The sequence below is a fragment of the Cinclus cinclus genome, chromosome 5 (genome assembly GCF_963662255.1).
Source record: "Cinclus cinclus chromosome 5, bCinCin1.1, whole genome shotgun sequence".
In the NCBI taxonomy this organism is placed as follows: Eukaryota; Metazoa; Chordata; class Aves; order Passeriformes; family Cinclidae; genus Cinclus; species Cinclus cinclus.
This window is the reverse complement of record NC_085050.1, coordinates 73691278-73707776: the sequence shown is the minus strand read 5'-3', so window position 1 is coordinate 73707776 and position 16499 is coordinate 73691278. Positions and strand designations below refer to the sequence as shown.

The 16499-nt window shown below is 46.8% G+C and overlaps 1 protein-coding gene across 1 annotated transcript; it reads left to right on the top strand.

The window, feature by feature from the left end:
* The first annotated feature begins 378 nt into the window (after nucleotides 1–378).
* On the top strand, nucleotides 379–9076 carry EPGN (epithelial mitogen). Its single transcript, XM_062493212.1, has 5 exons — nucleotides 379–963; nucleotides 1476–1565; nucleotides 6632–6752; nucleotides 7486–7638; nucleotides 7940–9076. Exons 1-5 carry the CDS (start codon nucleotides 927–929, stop codon nucleotides 7992–7994), a joined length of 456 nt encoding a protein of 151 aa, XP_062349196.1. The 5' UTR covers nucleotides 379–926; the 3' UTR covers nucleotides 7995–9076.
* Nucleotides 9077–16499: the final 7423 nt, after the last annotated feature.

Genomic DNA, 16499 nt, shown 5'->3' with positions numbered 1-16499 from the left:
CTTTATGTGAAAAGTGTGATTGTTCTCATGAAGCATAATCGCTTCTTGGAGGGGCAGGGATGGGCTTTACTGGCATAAGTGAAGGGTTCTATTGCTGTAGGAGGGAACAGTTTACCTGCTGTTTCAGTCTGTGGTTGCTCAGTGCTTGTGCCTGGCCAGCTCTGGACTTGTGCCCCGCAGCTCCGGCCAGCAATCCCAGGCCTCACACCGGCCAGTGGGCTGCCTTGCTTCCCGGGCTGTGCACTGCCAGGCTGAATGGGGAGTGATTAGCACAGTCCTCAGGCTCGTGGGGCCTGGGATCAAAGGCCTCCCGCTGGCAGTCACTGCTGGAGAGCATCATCCATTATCTTTGTGTCCGATCGCTTCCTAATCTCGGCACTAGCTGTTCCCGCAGTTCCCCTTCTGGATGGCAGGGACTGAGGGACAGGGAGGACCAGGGGAGGAACATTAGCAGGGCAGGGACTGGTCTCTGCACTCTGAACTCCAGTACAGCATCCTGAGGGTGAATATCCTCCTGGAAGTCCTAAGACCTACCTTGTGAAGGGAAGGAAACACCACATTTTCACATCATGTTTTGTTTTGCACACCTTTGTTTTGCTGTTTTTTCATTCTTCTGCTCTGTCAGATTCTTGGTCTCGCTCTGGAACTGTACCTTTGCCTGCACAATTATGCCCACAGGTTATAGGAAACCTGGGTTTCAAAAGAAAACCTGATGCCATTGCTAGATAATAGCAGTTTCCTAAATAAATGTGTGGTTGCCCCGGGGGTTAGGTTGTTACCAGATGCACCTTTTCTTGATTGGTGAGAACAGGAGATGACGCTTCCTGGCATATAAAGTGCAAGAGAAAACACAGGAGCACAGATAAGCAGAGCGAGCAAGCCACCTGGAAAGAAGACCTGAGAAGGCGTTCAAGCAGCTGCCTGCCATGGCATTTGGAATGCTGATCTATATTTTGCTGAAAGGTAGGTTTGGAAGAGGCTTTTCTGTGCTGTGAAGTCCACGGAATTGTTAAAACAGTATTTCTCTCCTTCTGGAATAGGCGGTGGGGTGGGCAGTGTGCAGAGACATTGGGAAGCAGAGCTACTTCAGCCGTTGGAAAGCTGGATCAGATTTAAACTGACAGTATCATTGAGACTCTTTGAAAATAAGCTGCTTAAACTGGTAAATAGGTGTAAGGTTGTCGTATGTTACATGTATGTGTGTTGTAAGTTGTGCAAGATAATAGAATGGAAAACAGGATGGATCTGTATGTGGGATATTTGCAAGCCATCGTTTGTTGTCCCACCATCATAATTACGCTGTGCCAAAAGGGAGTTTGAGGCAAGAGTGTTTTAAATGAATTGTTAGTACATTGCTGCCTTCTCTGGGGTTTGTTTGAAGGGCATCTTGTGTGAAGTGCTTTCTGGGTGAAATGAACCTTGAATAGATATACTGAGCTTTTCTGTTCCAGTAAGCATCTATTTGCATTACACAGCAATGGGGGCACTGAGTGAAGAGTCAGCTATTACTGCTTCATCCCTCAGCACTGACTTATGGAATAATTGGACAAAAAACAACGCTGAAGGTATTGCTTTTTTGTTCTGTTTGTCTCTGTTAATCTGTCAATTAGGAAAAAAACCCAACCAACAAACCAAAATCTGTGATGTTAGCTGCTGAGATGCTCCGTCCCTTGGACGCTGTTGGATTTGTGAGTTTTATTGGTGGGATGAGCTGATTTTTTCATGGAGCCTCTGAAGCCTCTGTGGAATAAGAGCTGCCCCCCAGCAGGGGTAAGCTCAGCAGTGAGCAGCTGAAGGATCATTTAACTCAAGTTGAGTCATAATTTGAAGAAGACATCTTGAGGCTGATGATGTGGGTTTCTGATGGCAATTTCAGTTACTTTTACCCGGTGTTTGGTTTCTGTCTGTCCTCAGCGTGCACATTAATGCGCAGAGGTGAAAATGAACTGGCACAACTTCAAGCGATGCCTCTCACAAGTTGTTTCTGTTGTTTCAGTAGTTTCTGTCTTTGGTGCTGTTTGGCTTTTGGCTGTCTGGGCTTTCACATTGCTCCTCAGAGTGCTGGCTCTCTCCCTTCCTTTCTCTTCTGAATGAGATGTGAACTCAGGTTCTTCTACCTGCCAACATCTGAGAGCGGAGCTGTGTTGATCCTGCCAGCTGCATTCTTAATGCTACCTGAGATGCTGGTGATGTCATGGCTTTGGGAGAGCTGTTCGATCTTGGAATGAGGTTTTGGCAGTTCAGTAAAGGAGGGGAGGAATCTAACTGCGATACTTTTTTGTGTCTGTACTTTATGAGGCTTATAAACAGGCATACAAATAATCTTCTGTTCATTCTGAGTCATCACAGGATGTCTTCCAAGCTTTTTTCAATAGATCCGTGAGCTTTTTATTATTTTCATATAGCAAGTCTGCCTGTTTTATTTTAATTTCTGATCTTTCATAGTAGTACAGTCTTACATATACATTGATCCATACACATACTGTATCTATGGGCTCCTTATATATACATATGTACACATAAAGTATGTATACACACTTATGTGAAGTCGGTAAGGTGTTGGTTTTTGACCACAGTACTTTGGTTTATCACTGCAGCACTGTGGTCTGGTTTAGTCTGTCTGTGACATGGTTCTTGCAGAGCTGCATACTGCAAACAGAAGGATAATGAAGTGGAAATACGTTGTGGCTCATCAAGTGCCCTGTTGGTGTTGTTTCTAGAAAGCAGGAGCAATGGGTCATGTTTCAAAAAAGAGGGGGCATATTTACAGGGTCACAGCCATGTCTGCAGTGGTCTGTGAGCTTTTGTAGCTGCTGGAGCTGTGGTAGTCAACTGGACACCAGCATTCTCCTTTGAGAGAATTCCACTCAAAGGTACGATCAAAGAATCAACTTCACAAGCGTTCAAGCACACATTTACTCAGGGAGTTAAAAGTATATTTTGGCAGACCTCTTACAAAGCCAGTGAAAAGTTAGTAAACGGCCTTTACAGAAAGAAGATTGGAAAGAAATGCTTAAAAAGACACGAGAGAAACTCACTGAACCTCTGCAGTTTCTTGGTAGCTTCTATTCCTGTGCACTGTAAGTTCATAGTAAGATATTCTGCCAGGGTTCAGTAATACTAAGTAATACTAATAGGTTCTAAGAACATGAATTCCTGCTTCAGTATCACTGGAGGAACTGGCAGATTCTTGTGGGATTCAAATTGTTTGGGGACTGAGGTGCTGTTTGTGGAAAACCCTCAATTTTTGCTCAATTTCTTTGCCTGCTCTTTTCAGGATCTGTCCCTATTTCCTTAATTTATGTTGCATAGCCTTTACTTGTCACCAGTGCTGGGGCCGGGGAGATTCAGGGTCAGCGATTAGCAGAGAGGGGGAAAGGTCATGGAGAAAAGCTGGGAGCTGGCACGGCATGGAGAAAGGACTTTGGGTGGTGTTTGAGCTGATGGAGAGCCTTCATAGCAAAGCAGGCAGCCAGCAGTAGGCAAAGTCTTGGCTGCACTGGCAAAAAACTGGAATCTCTTGATTGCCATCAGCTGGTTCCATGAAGCCTGTAAAAGAGGCCCTGGACCTGGGGCTGAGCCCTTCCCTGCCTCCCCTTTCCCAGTGCCTTTCCTCCCTGATGCACCATACTTGAGGACTGAGCTGTCATGGTCTTACTGGCTGACAGCTTTTGTTGCCAGTCTGTTAGTTTTGGCAAGCCCGGGCTTCCAAGTGCCTGTAGCCTTGATTTCATGTCACATCTTGCCAGGTGTATCTGTTTGAATGACTCAGTTGCAGGCAGCTGTCAAGTGCTTACAAGGCATGTTTCTCTCTCTTCACGTGACATGAAAGGGCACATGGACCTGTTTATTCAACAGCTTGTTGAGTATCTAGGTGGATAGTATGATAGGATTTAACATAATGCTCTGGGGCAGACTAGGAAACTATCCTTTTTATTTTCAAACTTCATTCTTTCAGAGGTAGTTGGTACTTTTGCAGTGTCTAAATAATTAGCACGTGGAATTTTTGTGTGTAGGCATAATGGGTGATATTAGCCACAATGGACCAAGCTGCTCCTCTTGATGGCGACTAAGGAATGTGTTGGTTTGTCACAAATGCTTTCTAGGCAGGCTGCTCCAGGCTGACCTGGGTTTCTCATGACTGCAGCACTCAGGGAAGAGACGGCTGTACCTGTACAAAGCCAGGTTTCCTGCAGGTGTGGGTAGGTGGAGTCTGCCACCTTTCGGCAGTCCTGGCGCAAGAGAGGAGGGATTTTGGTATGTGCAAATCTATCTGGTGGAAGTTGGGGTAGAGGTGGTTTTTTGTGCCTTTGGGGTGTGAATTTGTGCCTTCCTCATGTTTATTTTATTTCTTTCCCTCGTGGAAGAGATGGAAGTGAAAACGTAAACCTGTGCAATAGATACCTTCTCAGGGCCTAGTAGAGGAGTGGTACTTTGGGCAGTGGGAAATGCTGGCTAGAGGCTTCCATTAAAGGGTTATTTTTAGTGGTTTTTCTAGTGCAGTTTGTGCTGAGAGTGTTTGAAGAGGCTCCTGGCAGAAGTGTGAATGTGCCGTTGTGTATTTTCTGAAACTCTTCCCTGCAGAGCTTAGGTAGCTGTTCTGCAGGTGATTTAGCCCTAACCAGAATGGGTTTTTGCAAGTCCCTGGGTTCTGGATCTCCTTGGTGTGCTGAGCCCTGCAGCTCTGCTGACCACATGCTTTCCACTGTGCTTTCCTCATCAGAGAACAGTGCTCCTGTCCAGATTGTAGGGCCATCTATCTCTTGTGCCGAAGTCTGTCTTTTCTTCATGAAAACTGCTCTTTCTTCACTTGTTCCTGAAGTCGGTCCCTCTAAGGCCTAGTCCTTTGCTGATTGTGCTCTTAGCCAAAAAGCCTGTGTCCAGAGGTTGTCAGCAGCATTCCCAGAGCCAGCCAGAGAAGAACCAGAGCTGCATACTAGACCTCCTGTTTAGCCAACACCAACTTCCTCCCTTGCATTGTGTTTCTAGGCCCCACAGTATGAAGAGAAACCTGGTGGGTAATTTTTTATCCATGAAAGGATAGATAAGATGCCCTTTTCTCGGCCATTAGGAGTTCGTTTTAAAACAAGACATGTTTCTCCCACCTTTGTAGCTTTTCCTGAGGAAGTGCAGTAAGCCAGCATGGCATTTTTCAAGCAGACCTGAATTGTTCTCCCTAAGTCTCTTGCTCAGCTGGGAGTCTGATGACTCTGTCAGGTTTGAGAGGCACTGTTCTCAAAGGAATTGTGTTTGATCTGAGTGTCAGTGATAGCATCATGCCTTTTGGGTGTCCAAACCACATCATTCACAGCTGAAGTTGAGAGTTGCTCTAGCCAGAGCAGCTGTTAGCCATTGCTTGTCATCTCTGATAAAGCTGCAGAGAGGAGGAAGAAGAAGAGAACCCAAAACCACTTGGAAGATGGCACAAAGGAGGTTCCTGCCATTAACTGCCTCAGACTGGTATTTGATTGGGAATTTAGGGGGTTGGTGCTGTTAATCCTGAAAAGCGTGTGGTGGGATCACAAGTTGCCCTCAAGGGGGCTTCAAGCTTATGTCCATGGCAATGGTTCCAGGAGTGTACTGTCTCCAGACCTTGATTCTACACTTAGTCAGAAAGGAAGGGTTCTGCTTACTTGTGCCTTTGTTGAATCACCTTTGTTGAGCAGACCTTGTCACCTTGCTGCAAGATGTTATTTTTCTTGTGGTCATAACTGAAAGCTGGTGTTGACAAGCACTTGGTTAGGAAAACACCTTCAGCTGTCACTGGGGCAGTCCCCTGAAATAGTAAGTCATTGCTTGGACACCCCACCCCATCAGTGATTCCTGTAACTGGGTAGAGAGACCAGTTGGAACAGATGCTTGCAGTGATGGTGAAGCTTTGGAGCTTTCTCCTCACTTGCTGCTCCCCTATTCCCATGACTTCTTTATTGCAGTTGGAGCCACCGTGAATAGGGGAATAAGGTAGCATTTTCTGGGCAGGAAGTGTGCTTGCTGACCCGGCTGTGTGGATTTGAGCCCAAGGTCAGAACCTTGGTGGCCATGGACCGTGCTTCTGCACAGCAAAACAGTCCAGGCAGTTTTGGCAGCTGTCGTGGGCCGCTCATCTACCATGAAACCATGGAAAAGGGAGGGGAAGGAAGAGTCTCACTGTTCATGTTCACTCATGGCTGCAGAGCTGGCAGGCAGGAGCACTAGAAATGCAACAGTTTGTCTTGGGATAAGGAAGAGAAAAAATTAATTAATATTAATGGAATTCAGACTGCGAAGGACGCTGAGAATAATGCAGCACTCCTTGTGTCCTAAACCCCTGCTATTCCTGGAATAGTTTTTCTGAGTGGATTGCAGGTTGCGTAGCACGGATATTACCCTATGTGAATCTCCCATAGTAATTTCTGTACACAGTCCTCAAGAGCAAGTGATTTATTTGCAGTTTGTGCTTTCTCTGAGCTGTGTTGGGCTGTCTCAGAAGCTTGCCCTGTTCAGTGCTGACTGAATCAGTTCACGAGACACCACACTATAAATTGACATACTGAGCACTTGCTGTGTGCGGTATCAGTTCTGCTCCAAGTGTGAAAATCTGTTCAAATGATGTTCTCTCCTAAGCATAACGTGACTTTATTTTGTTTCACAGTAGATTATACAGAGCAGCCAAAGCTCTTGAAGCTGATGCAGACCTGCCTTGAGGAACACCACAGCTATTGTATCAATGGGCTCTGCACCTTCCACAGTGAACTGAGGAAACCCATATGCAAGTAAGGAATGCTGCCTATTATATCCTTCTTCCAAATTGACACTGGCATTGATTGCTCATGTGCTGCATGTGCAGCTACACAGTGTCAGTCAGGTATTTGCAGGATTAAAGCTGGTGCGGAGGCCTGAGTGCTGTGGTGCCTCCGGACTGCTTACAAGGCTGTAGTGCTGTGCTAGTGTAAAACCAAGGAAGGGACAAGGGGGAGTTCACAGCTTGGTAGGTCACTGCCGTGGTGCCGTCTCAAATTGCTGCTGGTGCTGGAGTATGCAGTTGGGGGATCAACAGATGCTCACAGTGAGTACTAAGAAGGGAACGGGTTATTCCAGCATATCTGCTACAACTCCCTTATTCCACAACCCTGCAGCAATCAGGGCCGTGGTGTCCTTACAATTCTCTAGGATGCATAGTGGGCAGCCTTGGCCTTTGGAGACGGTGCAGCAGCTAAGGATCAGGAGAGCGCCGTGCTCCTGATCCATACCCTGCACAACGAGGGGGTATTGAGACTGCGTCGCTGCTGCTATGACTGCAGTACTTGAGCTAGCTTTAAACTAGATAAACTGGCACAACTGGTAGTCTTGGTGGAGGAAAGATGTTCTGAGTGAGCACCAGGTTCAGCCCCTCTTTGTTTAGACTTCTTGTGATGTGTTTGAAACTGATGAAAACTAACGTGTGTTTGAAATAGAAAGCAAAACAAGTTCTGAAGAATTTTTGCATGATGTCTATTTATTTTGTAGGTGTCTTGCAGGTTATAATGGAGAGAGGTGTGAACATTTAACACTAAATTCGTATGCACATAATTCTTACGAGCGCTACATTGCTGTGGGAATTGGTGTAGGAATATTGACCAGTGGTATACTCGCCATCATCTACTGCTATGTCAGAAAGAGGTATGGGAAATCTGGAACCTTCTGATTACGACTGATTGATCTGAACTTGAGTGGGCAGAGAGGTTTGAGGGCCCTGGGAGTGTGTTTTTGCCTGCTACTAATCTGTGATGTGATCTTAAAGGAACTAACACCCTCTACTTCTGATTTCCGATCTACCCGTGAGGCCTGTGGTGCAGTTGTCTGAAACGTGGGGTTCCTCTGGGCTGTCTAAGTGAGTGAGGGGAGCAGATTTTGGTTCTGTGCAGGCTGCTGCAGTTTCAGGTTTGGCTGATCTAAATCACGTGATGGTGTCCCATTTTAGATGCAGGAAACTGAAATCACCCTACAAGGTGTGCGTGGGCGAGACGGCGCTGTGATGCCCTGGCACTGGAACACTCACCAGTTTGCCTGCTGAGGAGGAAGGGGCTGTGCCATCGGACAGGTGCCCCGGCCTGGCTGAGGAGATGGACTCGAAGGAACGCCGGAGGAGCGCGCCAAGGGAGCTCCTGCTGGACTGACAGGCTCTGTTTGTTGTTGAAGAAAGACTTCCTCTCTTGGGTGAGGGTGGCTCGTGCTCAGGTCCCAGCAGCTGAGGATACTGGCAGGCCTCTCGGCACTGTGCTGTGCCCAGTGTGTGCCGTGGGGAGGACTGGTTGTTTTTAGCTGTTTGCCGTTGTTTCAAGTGCTCGTACAGTGTTCTGCTTTGGTCTTTTGTCTGTTTTGCTTGGTTTTGTTTTCTTCTTTATTTCTTCTCTGGAGGATAAGCACCACCTCCCTCACAGTGGAGCTGTATTCTAGACATCGTGCACTGACCACAAACCATTTGGGTTCTGATTTTGGTGTCTGCTGGCTGTGTGTGTGAATAAACAGCCCTCTCCCGACCCAACAGTTACCTTTGATGTGCTGGGCTGAGTACGGGCTGCTGGTGCTGTAAAGGACAAAAAGTGCTTTGGACTGAGGAAAATGTCTTGTTCTTGAAACATTCCTGGGTTTAGAGTATAGAGTAGACTTTTCCTGGAAAATTAGACTGTGACACCTCCGGGCATGGCGTGTTCTTATTGTTTTCATAAGCAGAGCAACCAGAGACTGTTCTCCAAATGGATTTTGGAGTGTGCTTGTGACAAAGAACTCTGTGTCTTCCCAAACGTCCTATAGCAGCTTCTCAGTTCCATTGAATTTCAGGCAGAACATTGCCTTGCTGCATCCTGATTTCTGCACAAGACTTGAATTGCTAGAAAAGCTGGAATTTCATTATGAATCTTAACTATAATTTATCCCAGGAAACAGACTTTTTCTATTCCATTTGCGCATGATGGGCACAATGTGATCATTCGAATAAGAAATACATTTTTTTAAGGGATTCAGTTCCACCCTGGACTAACAGATTCCGTATCGGATGCTTGGTTCCGTTCATCTTAACTATAAAGAATTGGGAAGGTATGAAGATTTGGTTCAAGGAAAAGGGAAGAAAATGGCTTCTGAAGATGGTGGCACTAGCTGGAACTTCTCACTGACAGCTGGCGTGTTTGCCAGTGCTGATGTGACTAGAGATGGCTCTGAGAGATGTTCATTTCCGCTGCTGCACGTTGTAGACTCATCTGCTGTGCTCAGCCTTCTGCCAGAGAAAGGCACTTGGTACTTTGAGATCTTGTGGGATAATAATTGGCTCCTAAATTCAGGTGCCCTGCTGAAAGCTGAGTTTTTTTGTTATGTGAGTTAATTTTCATGACAAGGATGCGTGTTGTTTGTTGAAAAACCTGTGTATTTGTGAGGCTACGGTGACAATGCCGAAATGTGTTTGACAGGTGGGGTTTGAAAAGGGTAAAGGTGCATGTGGCACTTAAATGGTCTGAAGTTCAGGAGGCTTCTCATGTGGGGATCCTGATCAGTAGCTGAGCTATCTTTCCAATATTTTATTCCAGGAAATAAAATAGCACATCACACGCTGCTTGGAATCCCATGTAACAGAGGGAGCAAGCAGCATGCATATGCACACACAAAAAGGAATGCTGGTGTGGAATGGATGGACACCAGTCTTTTCCTCTGCACATTGACACCAGCGTTTTTCAGCTCTCAGCCTTTTTTTCTTCTTCATCTCCAGTCAGATCTTCACATCTTTGTGCTGTTTGCTCCTCTCCATTCTTCTGACCCTTTCTTAGGTTCCACTTGCCAGCTAACTCGTGCTCTGCGGTCTTGGAAGTCGGCTTTCGGTAGGGGCCCTAACATTTTCTGTCCCACATATGTGGTGAGAGGACAATTAGGTGTGAATTACAGTCTGCACATCCTCACAAACAAAAAACACTCTTCACCCATCTCACATGGGAATTGAAAATGTGCATGTTACTGGGAAAACACAGGTGAGAGATCTTTCTCATTGGTCTCTGGAGAAAACTGTGGAACTGAATATCCAAAGGATGAAAAACCTTAGTGTTTATGTCATGTGAGTGGATCTCCCTCTCCCCTGTGAGTTGTCTCTTCCCGTGCTCACCCTGCTGGTGTTGGAGTCACTTCCCAAGGACCAGCCCTTCTCCTTTGCAGAGGCTGTGTCTTGGAGCAGACACACTCCCTGCACAACTGCCTCAGGGACCGGTGCACTTGTCACAGAAGTTCTACGGGCACGAGTTGGAACAACTGGACTTCACCTTGCCTAGAGAAAACTGTTGGAGAGAGATGCATTTTGTTTTGCATGTCCTCTTACTGACATTTGTTACACCCTTTGTGTGCCAGAGGCCAAGCAAGTGCCCTGCAGGATTTGGATGTGCCTCTTCAGTGTTATTATTCCTTGCAGTGAACCATTTTGTACCTACAGCAACATGCACTGCCTTCATTTTTTCAGTGTTTGGTTATGTGTAAATGAAAAGGAAGGTCTCCTTAAGAGCCACAATTTAGCAGGAGACTGCTTAGTGAAATACGGCCTTCTAGTTGGCTTTCAGGTCCCAGGCAAGTGAGAGTTTGCTGATATTTTTCTGCTAGTGGAAGAAAAACTGGGGAGTGAAACACCAGATAAGTCTGTGCCGTGGAAAATGAGACTTTGTGTCAGGGCAGAATGAGAATGAAATGGAAAGATGAAGATGGGAAGAAGGGAAGGCAGGCAGGAAGGAAAAGAAGATGCTTGCTTTATTTTAGTTTTTTTTTTCCAAGTGGTGTCAGTGCTTCCAGCACTGGGTTCCTCCCCCCCTGAGTACTGTGTGCCTGTCCTGCAGCAGCACAGTCTCAGAGCAGACCCCAGCTGTGTGTGAGGCATTCATGGCTGACTCAAGCTGCTCTTTGGCTGAGGGAATCTGCATGGCCTCAGATGGCTTCCTGCAGTCAGCCCTGCTGAGCCCTGCCTTAATAAGTGACAGATGCTGCCAGCCTGGAATGGTGTGTTGCTGCTTACGGTGCTGAATTTCCTGTAGAACTGGCCTGTCAGAGGATCAGGATCATCTTTCCTAGCTTATTTATCAGGCCCAGACTCTTTCTGTAGTGGCATAATAAAGAGAGCTGTAAGCTTCTCCTTCCTGTTTCAGCTGCATGTGCCAAAAACTCTCATTTCAAGAGGATCCCCTGCATTTGTGTGACTTTTGTGCAGGGCTGCCTCAGCTGTGAGGGGCAGCAGCTCAGCTGAGCCAAGCCAGAGACATCAAAGACCAGGATCTTCCTTTCTGAAGGGCAGAGCACTTGCCCTGTCAATGATCCAGGCTGGTGGAACCACACCGGCTTTTCCTGCAGCACATCTCAAGCTGAGTTGCCCTTAAGCCACCCAGCCCTGAACCTGCTTCACTGGCATCTGCAGCCACTGTGCAGATGTGCAGGGCTGCTACTGGAACATCTTCCCTCAATTTAACTCCCATTTTATGCTCAGGTGTGTGGGTGGCCTGCAGTTTGCCTGCTTCCAGCAAGGTCCGTTTCAAATGGTGAGAGGCAAGTCTGGGAAAAAGATGGCTTTGAAGACACTACCTCTGTTTTTGGAAGGAAGTGTAAGGAGCTGGATTGATGCTTCCAGTGTGCCATCTCCCTGTCCTGCCTAACTGCCAGGGCACACTGGTAGCTGGCAGGCAGGTAGGAGACTCTTTTTTTCCTTGGAGACTTTCTCTTTTTTGTAGCAACCTGCAGTATATTGGGGTAATGACACGCCAGGGTTGCTTCTCCATCCCACTTACAGTACAGTACAGATCTGATTTGTGCTGCTGCAGCAGTGCTTTGTATACTAAGAACTAGCTGTGAAGCTGGTTTCTTCCTATTTCAAGCAAGAAAAGGAAATCAAAACAAAGCCCCCTGAAACACTCCCCCAAACCAGAAATCAAACCCAGAAAATCATGTTCCTCTCAGCAAAATTTTAGAGCTTTGTGATTCTTTACACCTGTTATATGTTTTGATTCATTTCTGGTTCCATGAAATACGCTCTAGGTGGTAAAGCATCCCACAAGGAGAAGGCTGATTTGGCAGTGTAATTGATTTCATAGTTAGGTTGCCAATATCTCCTGTCACCCCTGAAGGCTGCAGCTCTTAATGGATTGCTTCTAGACCATTCCGAGGAGGCAAGGCTTTAAGACTGATGTTCTGCAGCGAAGTAAAACAAGGCAAAATGCAAGTTTGATGACAAACAGCAAGAGTTTCTTTTAGAATATTCATTTCGGTTCTCTCTCTCTTGTGTGATATGAGTGCAGATTTTCTGTTTGTGTTTTAACTTGTAGAGCTATTCTCAAAAATACCATGGCAAAGTGCAAGTGTTTGAATCCAGACAATATGCATAATAAATAAACGATTTGCAGATAAAAATATCTGAAGGCTGGATTCAGTCAGCTCCAGCCTTGTCATAGGCCGGGTCTTCACAGCCTTGCTGCCTTCAGCGAGTGCTGGCACGGAACCCAGTGCTGGCTGCTCCATGGTCCGTGTGTCACAGAGCTCTGCTGTGGCTGCCCTTACCTGCCCTGACCCTTGCTCGGAACAGCAAAGCGCCTGTAGAGGTCCCTACTGTACTGCAAATCCAGGGAACCACTTCGGCCTCCTCCTTTATGACCCAGTTAAGAGAGAGAAACAAAAGAGCAGGCACTCATTAACATCTCAGTCTAAGTAGCGATTAACTATGGTGACAGCAATAAAATCTTGTGCTGTGACTAGACTTGGGGCTGCTCCTACTCTCGCTGCGCCGCGTGGAAGCGAGAGCACGTTCCGTGAGCAGCAGACCTTGGCGAGCTGGAGGAGGTGTGCACGAGTGGGACCTTCCCTGGGCTGGTTTGGGAGCTCTGGTACTGCGGGCCCTTTTGGCTCCTGGCTGCGCAGGTGGGAAGGGCTCGCTCCATGTGGCCGCCGGGGTTGGGAGCTGGGGCACAGGCTGGGTTTGGTCGAGAGCAGGGTTTGCCTTGGTATGAAGCCCATGGCCTGTGGGCAGGCAAACCTCTAAATGGGAGGTTGCTCGAGTCAAATTAAAATTATAATTCCCTTTTTCCTAAGTATAAACATAAAAACAGCCTATGAGACACACCGACAAATTAGGGTTAAAACTGCTTTAAATACTTATTCTCTGGAGCAGTTTGGGATGAGCTGAACTTGGTATTTGAGGCATGTCTTGCATAGTTGTTCTGGAAGAGTTTTCCATTTGATGATTTGGGGGTTTTCTGGTTTTTTTGAAGTAGGGCCAGCTGTGAATGGTCACCTGCCTTAGTTCTGGGCTCAGTTCTCTAATTCATAGAAAGGTTAAAGGTATCCAAAAGTAAGGTTTTGATTCCATGTGTAACACTGAGTCATTTAAATGCTAATCTTTAATCAAAACTTCTTGTTGGATTTATCTGGCCAGTATTGGCAAGGAAGTTTCCTTGTATAGATTCCCTAGTGACGTTTGTTTATTAAGCTATTTGGTCCTTTAATAAGCAAAAATATAGTTTATTACCTTCTGAATACCTGATATTCAAATGCCAGGTGTGTTTCCTTTGCCCTTGGCAATCCACATCTGTTAAGCTCTTAGACTTTTTTTTAGAAATGTTCAGGTGTTTTTGTTTGGGGGGCACAGGGAATGGGAGAACCCTTCCTTTCTTTTCCTTGCCCAAGGCTGGTGTGCAGAGAGGCCTCTCGACAGCTCCCTCTGGCAAACAGCGCAGCCAGGCTTGAGACGCCAGAGGACAGGGCTGAGCTTTGCAACAATGTCTCAGTAACTCGGGCAAAGCTAATTTGTTTGACATCATTTCAGCACGTAAAGCTCGGCCTGTTTGTGTGCCATTGTTGTGGCAGATCCCAGGATGGATGAAGGGCATTTTATTGACTCTGCTGGCCGTTTGACAGAGCACAGCAGCGGATTTGGCCGTGAGCACTGTTCCAGGGAGCTGCCTTAACAGATGCCAACGCCGAATGCGAAGGCTGTGGGGCAACAGCTGGGCCTGGAAGGGAGCCGTGGCAGCTCCACCACAGGGAGGACCCGAGAGCTTCCCTTGAGTGCGTCCCCGATATAGCAACAGGGCAGCTCAGCAGCCACCTCTGGCCAGGGGAAGCAGGGCGGGATGGGTCGGTTGACACGGGGCGGGAGGGGGACCTTGAGTTACAGGAGCATGTAAGGTTTGGCTGAGAATTTCGTGCTTTTCCCCTTCTTTTCAGGGCTGTGGCATTGCAGGTTTACGGGTGTTTCTTGGAGGGATGCTCTTCAGGAAGGGAAACTCCAGGAGGGCCTCCAAGTGGCCTTGTCTGTGTTTGTGATTTTTGGAAACTCAGCGTCTCAGGTGCTGAGTTTTCGCGTACAAATCATTGTAGTTCTGATGTGGTACTTTGGTAGCTTAATCTGTCTTGTGTGTCAGGATGGATGACTCCTGCAGGGCTGGCTGCTGCTCTCAAAGCAGTGCCTTTTCAGCCTGTCCAGGTCTGCCATAGCAAACCGATGCCCTGAAACACAGGCAGGGCTCCCAAGGAGCTGAAAGAGAGGAAATTCTCTTGCCCTTTCCCCTTGCCTTGTTAATGCTTCTCTTGACTTCTTTGGTGGCATGTTCACGATGTCTCTTGTGCAAATAAGTATGAAAGTTTTTCCTTAGGCACTTGTCAGCCATCTCCCGAATTCCTTTCTCTATCACTAACGATGTTTTCCATCAAGATTACAGCAGGAAAAAAATGTTCTCTATGGGCTAGGTGCTCCCCTGTGCGTGAAAAGTGTGTGCAGGAGCCAAAGAACACTATGAGTTTCTTCCTGATTGTTCCCAAGAAGAACGGAGAGTGACGTAGGGGAAGGGCACAACCTCACACCAGCACACACACACTCCAAGGCCTGCACAGAAGTGTCCGTGACCTCAGCACCACAGTGAGGAATTGGGGGGTAGTCTGACCCACTTGGGTGTCCCTTTGCATTCCTCCCTGACCTTTTCCTGCTGGCCCATTGGAGGCCCTTTGAGCCTCGTCCTTCCTGCCCTACACAAGAGGGTTGTCTCCCTGCCAGGAGCAGGTGTCCTTGTGTAATTCAGGTGTCGCATTCAAATTGCAGCCTGGAAAGACTTTAAAAGATGATTCCAAGTAAGGGTGAGTGTGTTTGCTTTTTAAACCATTGAGGATTTGTTAAATGTACTGGTAGAATGCCTCCACTGAAGGCTTTTCAAGACAATTCATCATTTAGTAGGGCTCTGTGATTTTCCCAATCAGCTCTGGCCTAACTCCAAGCCCTGCTGCAGGCTGTAATACAGCCTTTGTTGTCTTCAGTGGGTGCAGACTCAGGCTACTTGTCCGTGGGTATTTAGGTGTTTGTGGCTTTTGAGTGCTGTGGGATTCTCAAAAATTCCTATTTTTTTGTGGTGGCTTCTTGAGTGAGAAGTACCATGATACATTAGAAGAGCAAGGTGAGAGATACAAGCCAACGTGCACAACACTCAGTGACAGCAACTCAGAGATCCAAGTGTGCTTTGAATGCTACTTGAAGGTTAAAAACCCTGGGTGGAGGAGGAAACTCAGGGACTCTTGGCCCAGTGTGTGTGTGTGTGTGTGTGTGTGTGTGTGTAGGCACAATCTGGGTAAAGCCTCTTCAAGTCCTGGGCTGCCGCAGGTTTCTTGGGGACTGTGCATTGTCCATCATTTCAGTGAACTGAAGTGAGGCTGCTTCGCCCCCTCAACACAAATAGTTCTGTGTATGTGCATTGAAAGAAAACATGACACAGATGGGAGACGAATTCCCTTTGTCTTAAAAACATTGGAATACATTTAAGACTGTGCATTGCTTCATTATTTGCACATCCTTCAGCAATTAAGCTGCGTGCCGAATTTCTATTTTGCCAAATTATATTTTCTGTGATCAGTGTCCAAAAACATGGTCAAATATTGACAGAGGTGCCCTGTATGTGTCTGATAAAAAATCTGACTTTAATGTGCATACCATACCTTGTGCTGATGAAGAGCTGAGGCTCTGCCCTAGATATCAGGTGGTTTGGTAATGTTGAATGGCAAGTTTGTCTTTGTTTCTCATAAAAATAATCTTTGTTGACCCAGAGCTTGGTTTCATGCAGATCAGTACATGTGCAGAAAGCCTTGCAGAAAACATTCAATTATCCTTCAAAGAACTCAGGGAAACCCAAACCACACCAGTGGGGGGGAGAGTTGGACCCCTGGTGCCCCCGGCCCTGTCCCTCCTGCAGCCCATGGAGGGTTTGGAGTGGGGGTCTCTGCCTTGGCACAGGGGCAGGTGTCTGTATGCAAAAGGTGCAGATCAGGACCTGCACCATCTTCTCATTCTGCGCCGGAGCTTTAGTCCAGTCCTTTCCACACACTGATTCCCCCAGGGTCTATGGTCCTGTGCAGAATGCGAAAATGATAATTGATAGAAATTGCAATTAATATAAATAAGACATAATGATAGTTCTATATGATTTAATGGAAGTCACTGCCAAAGAAGTCAAAGCAGAGGTTTCTACATGTCATGAAGAGTGGGATGGTACGAA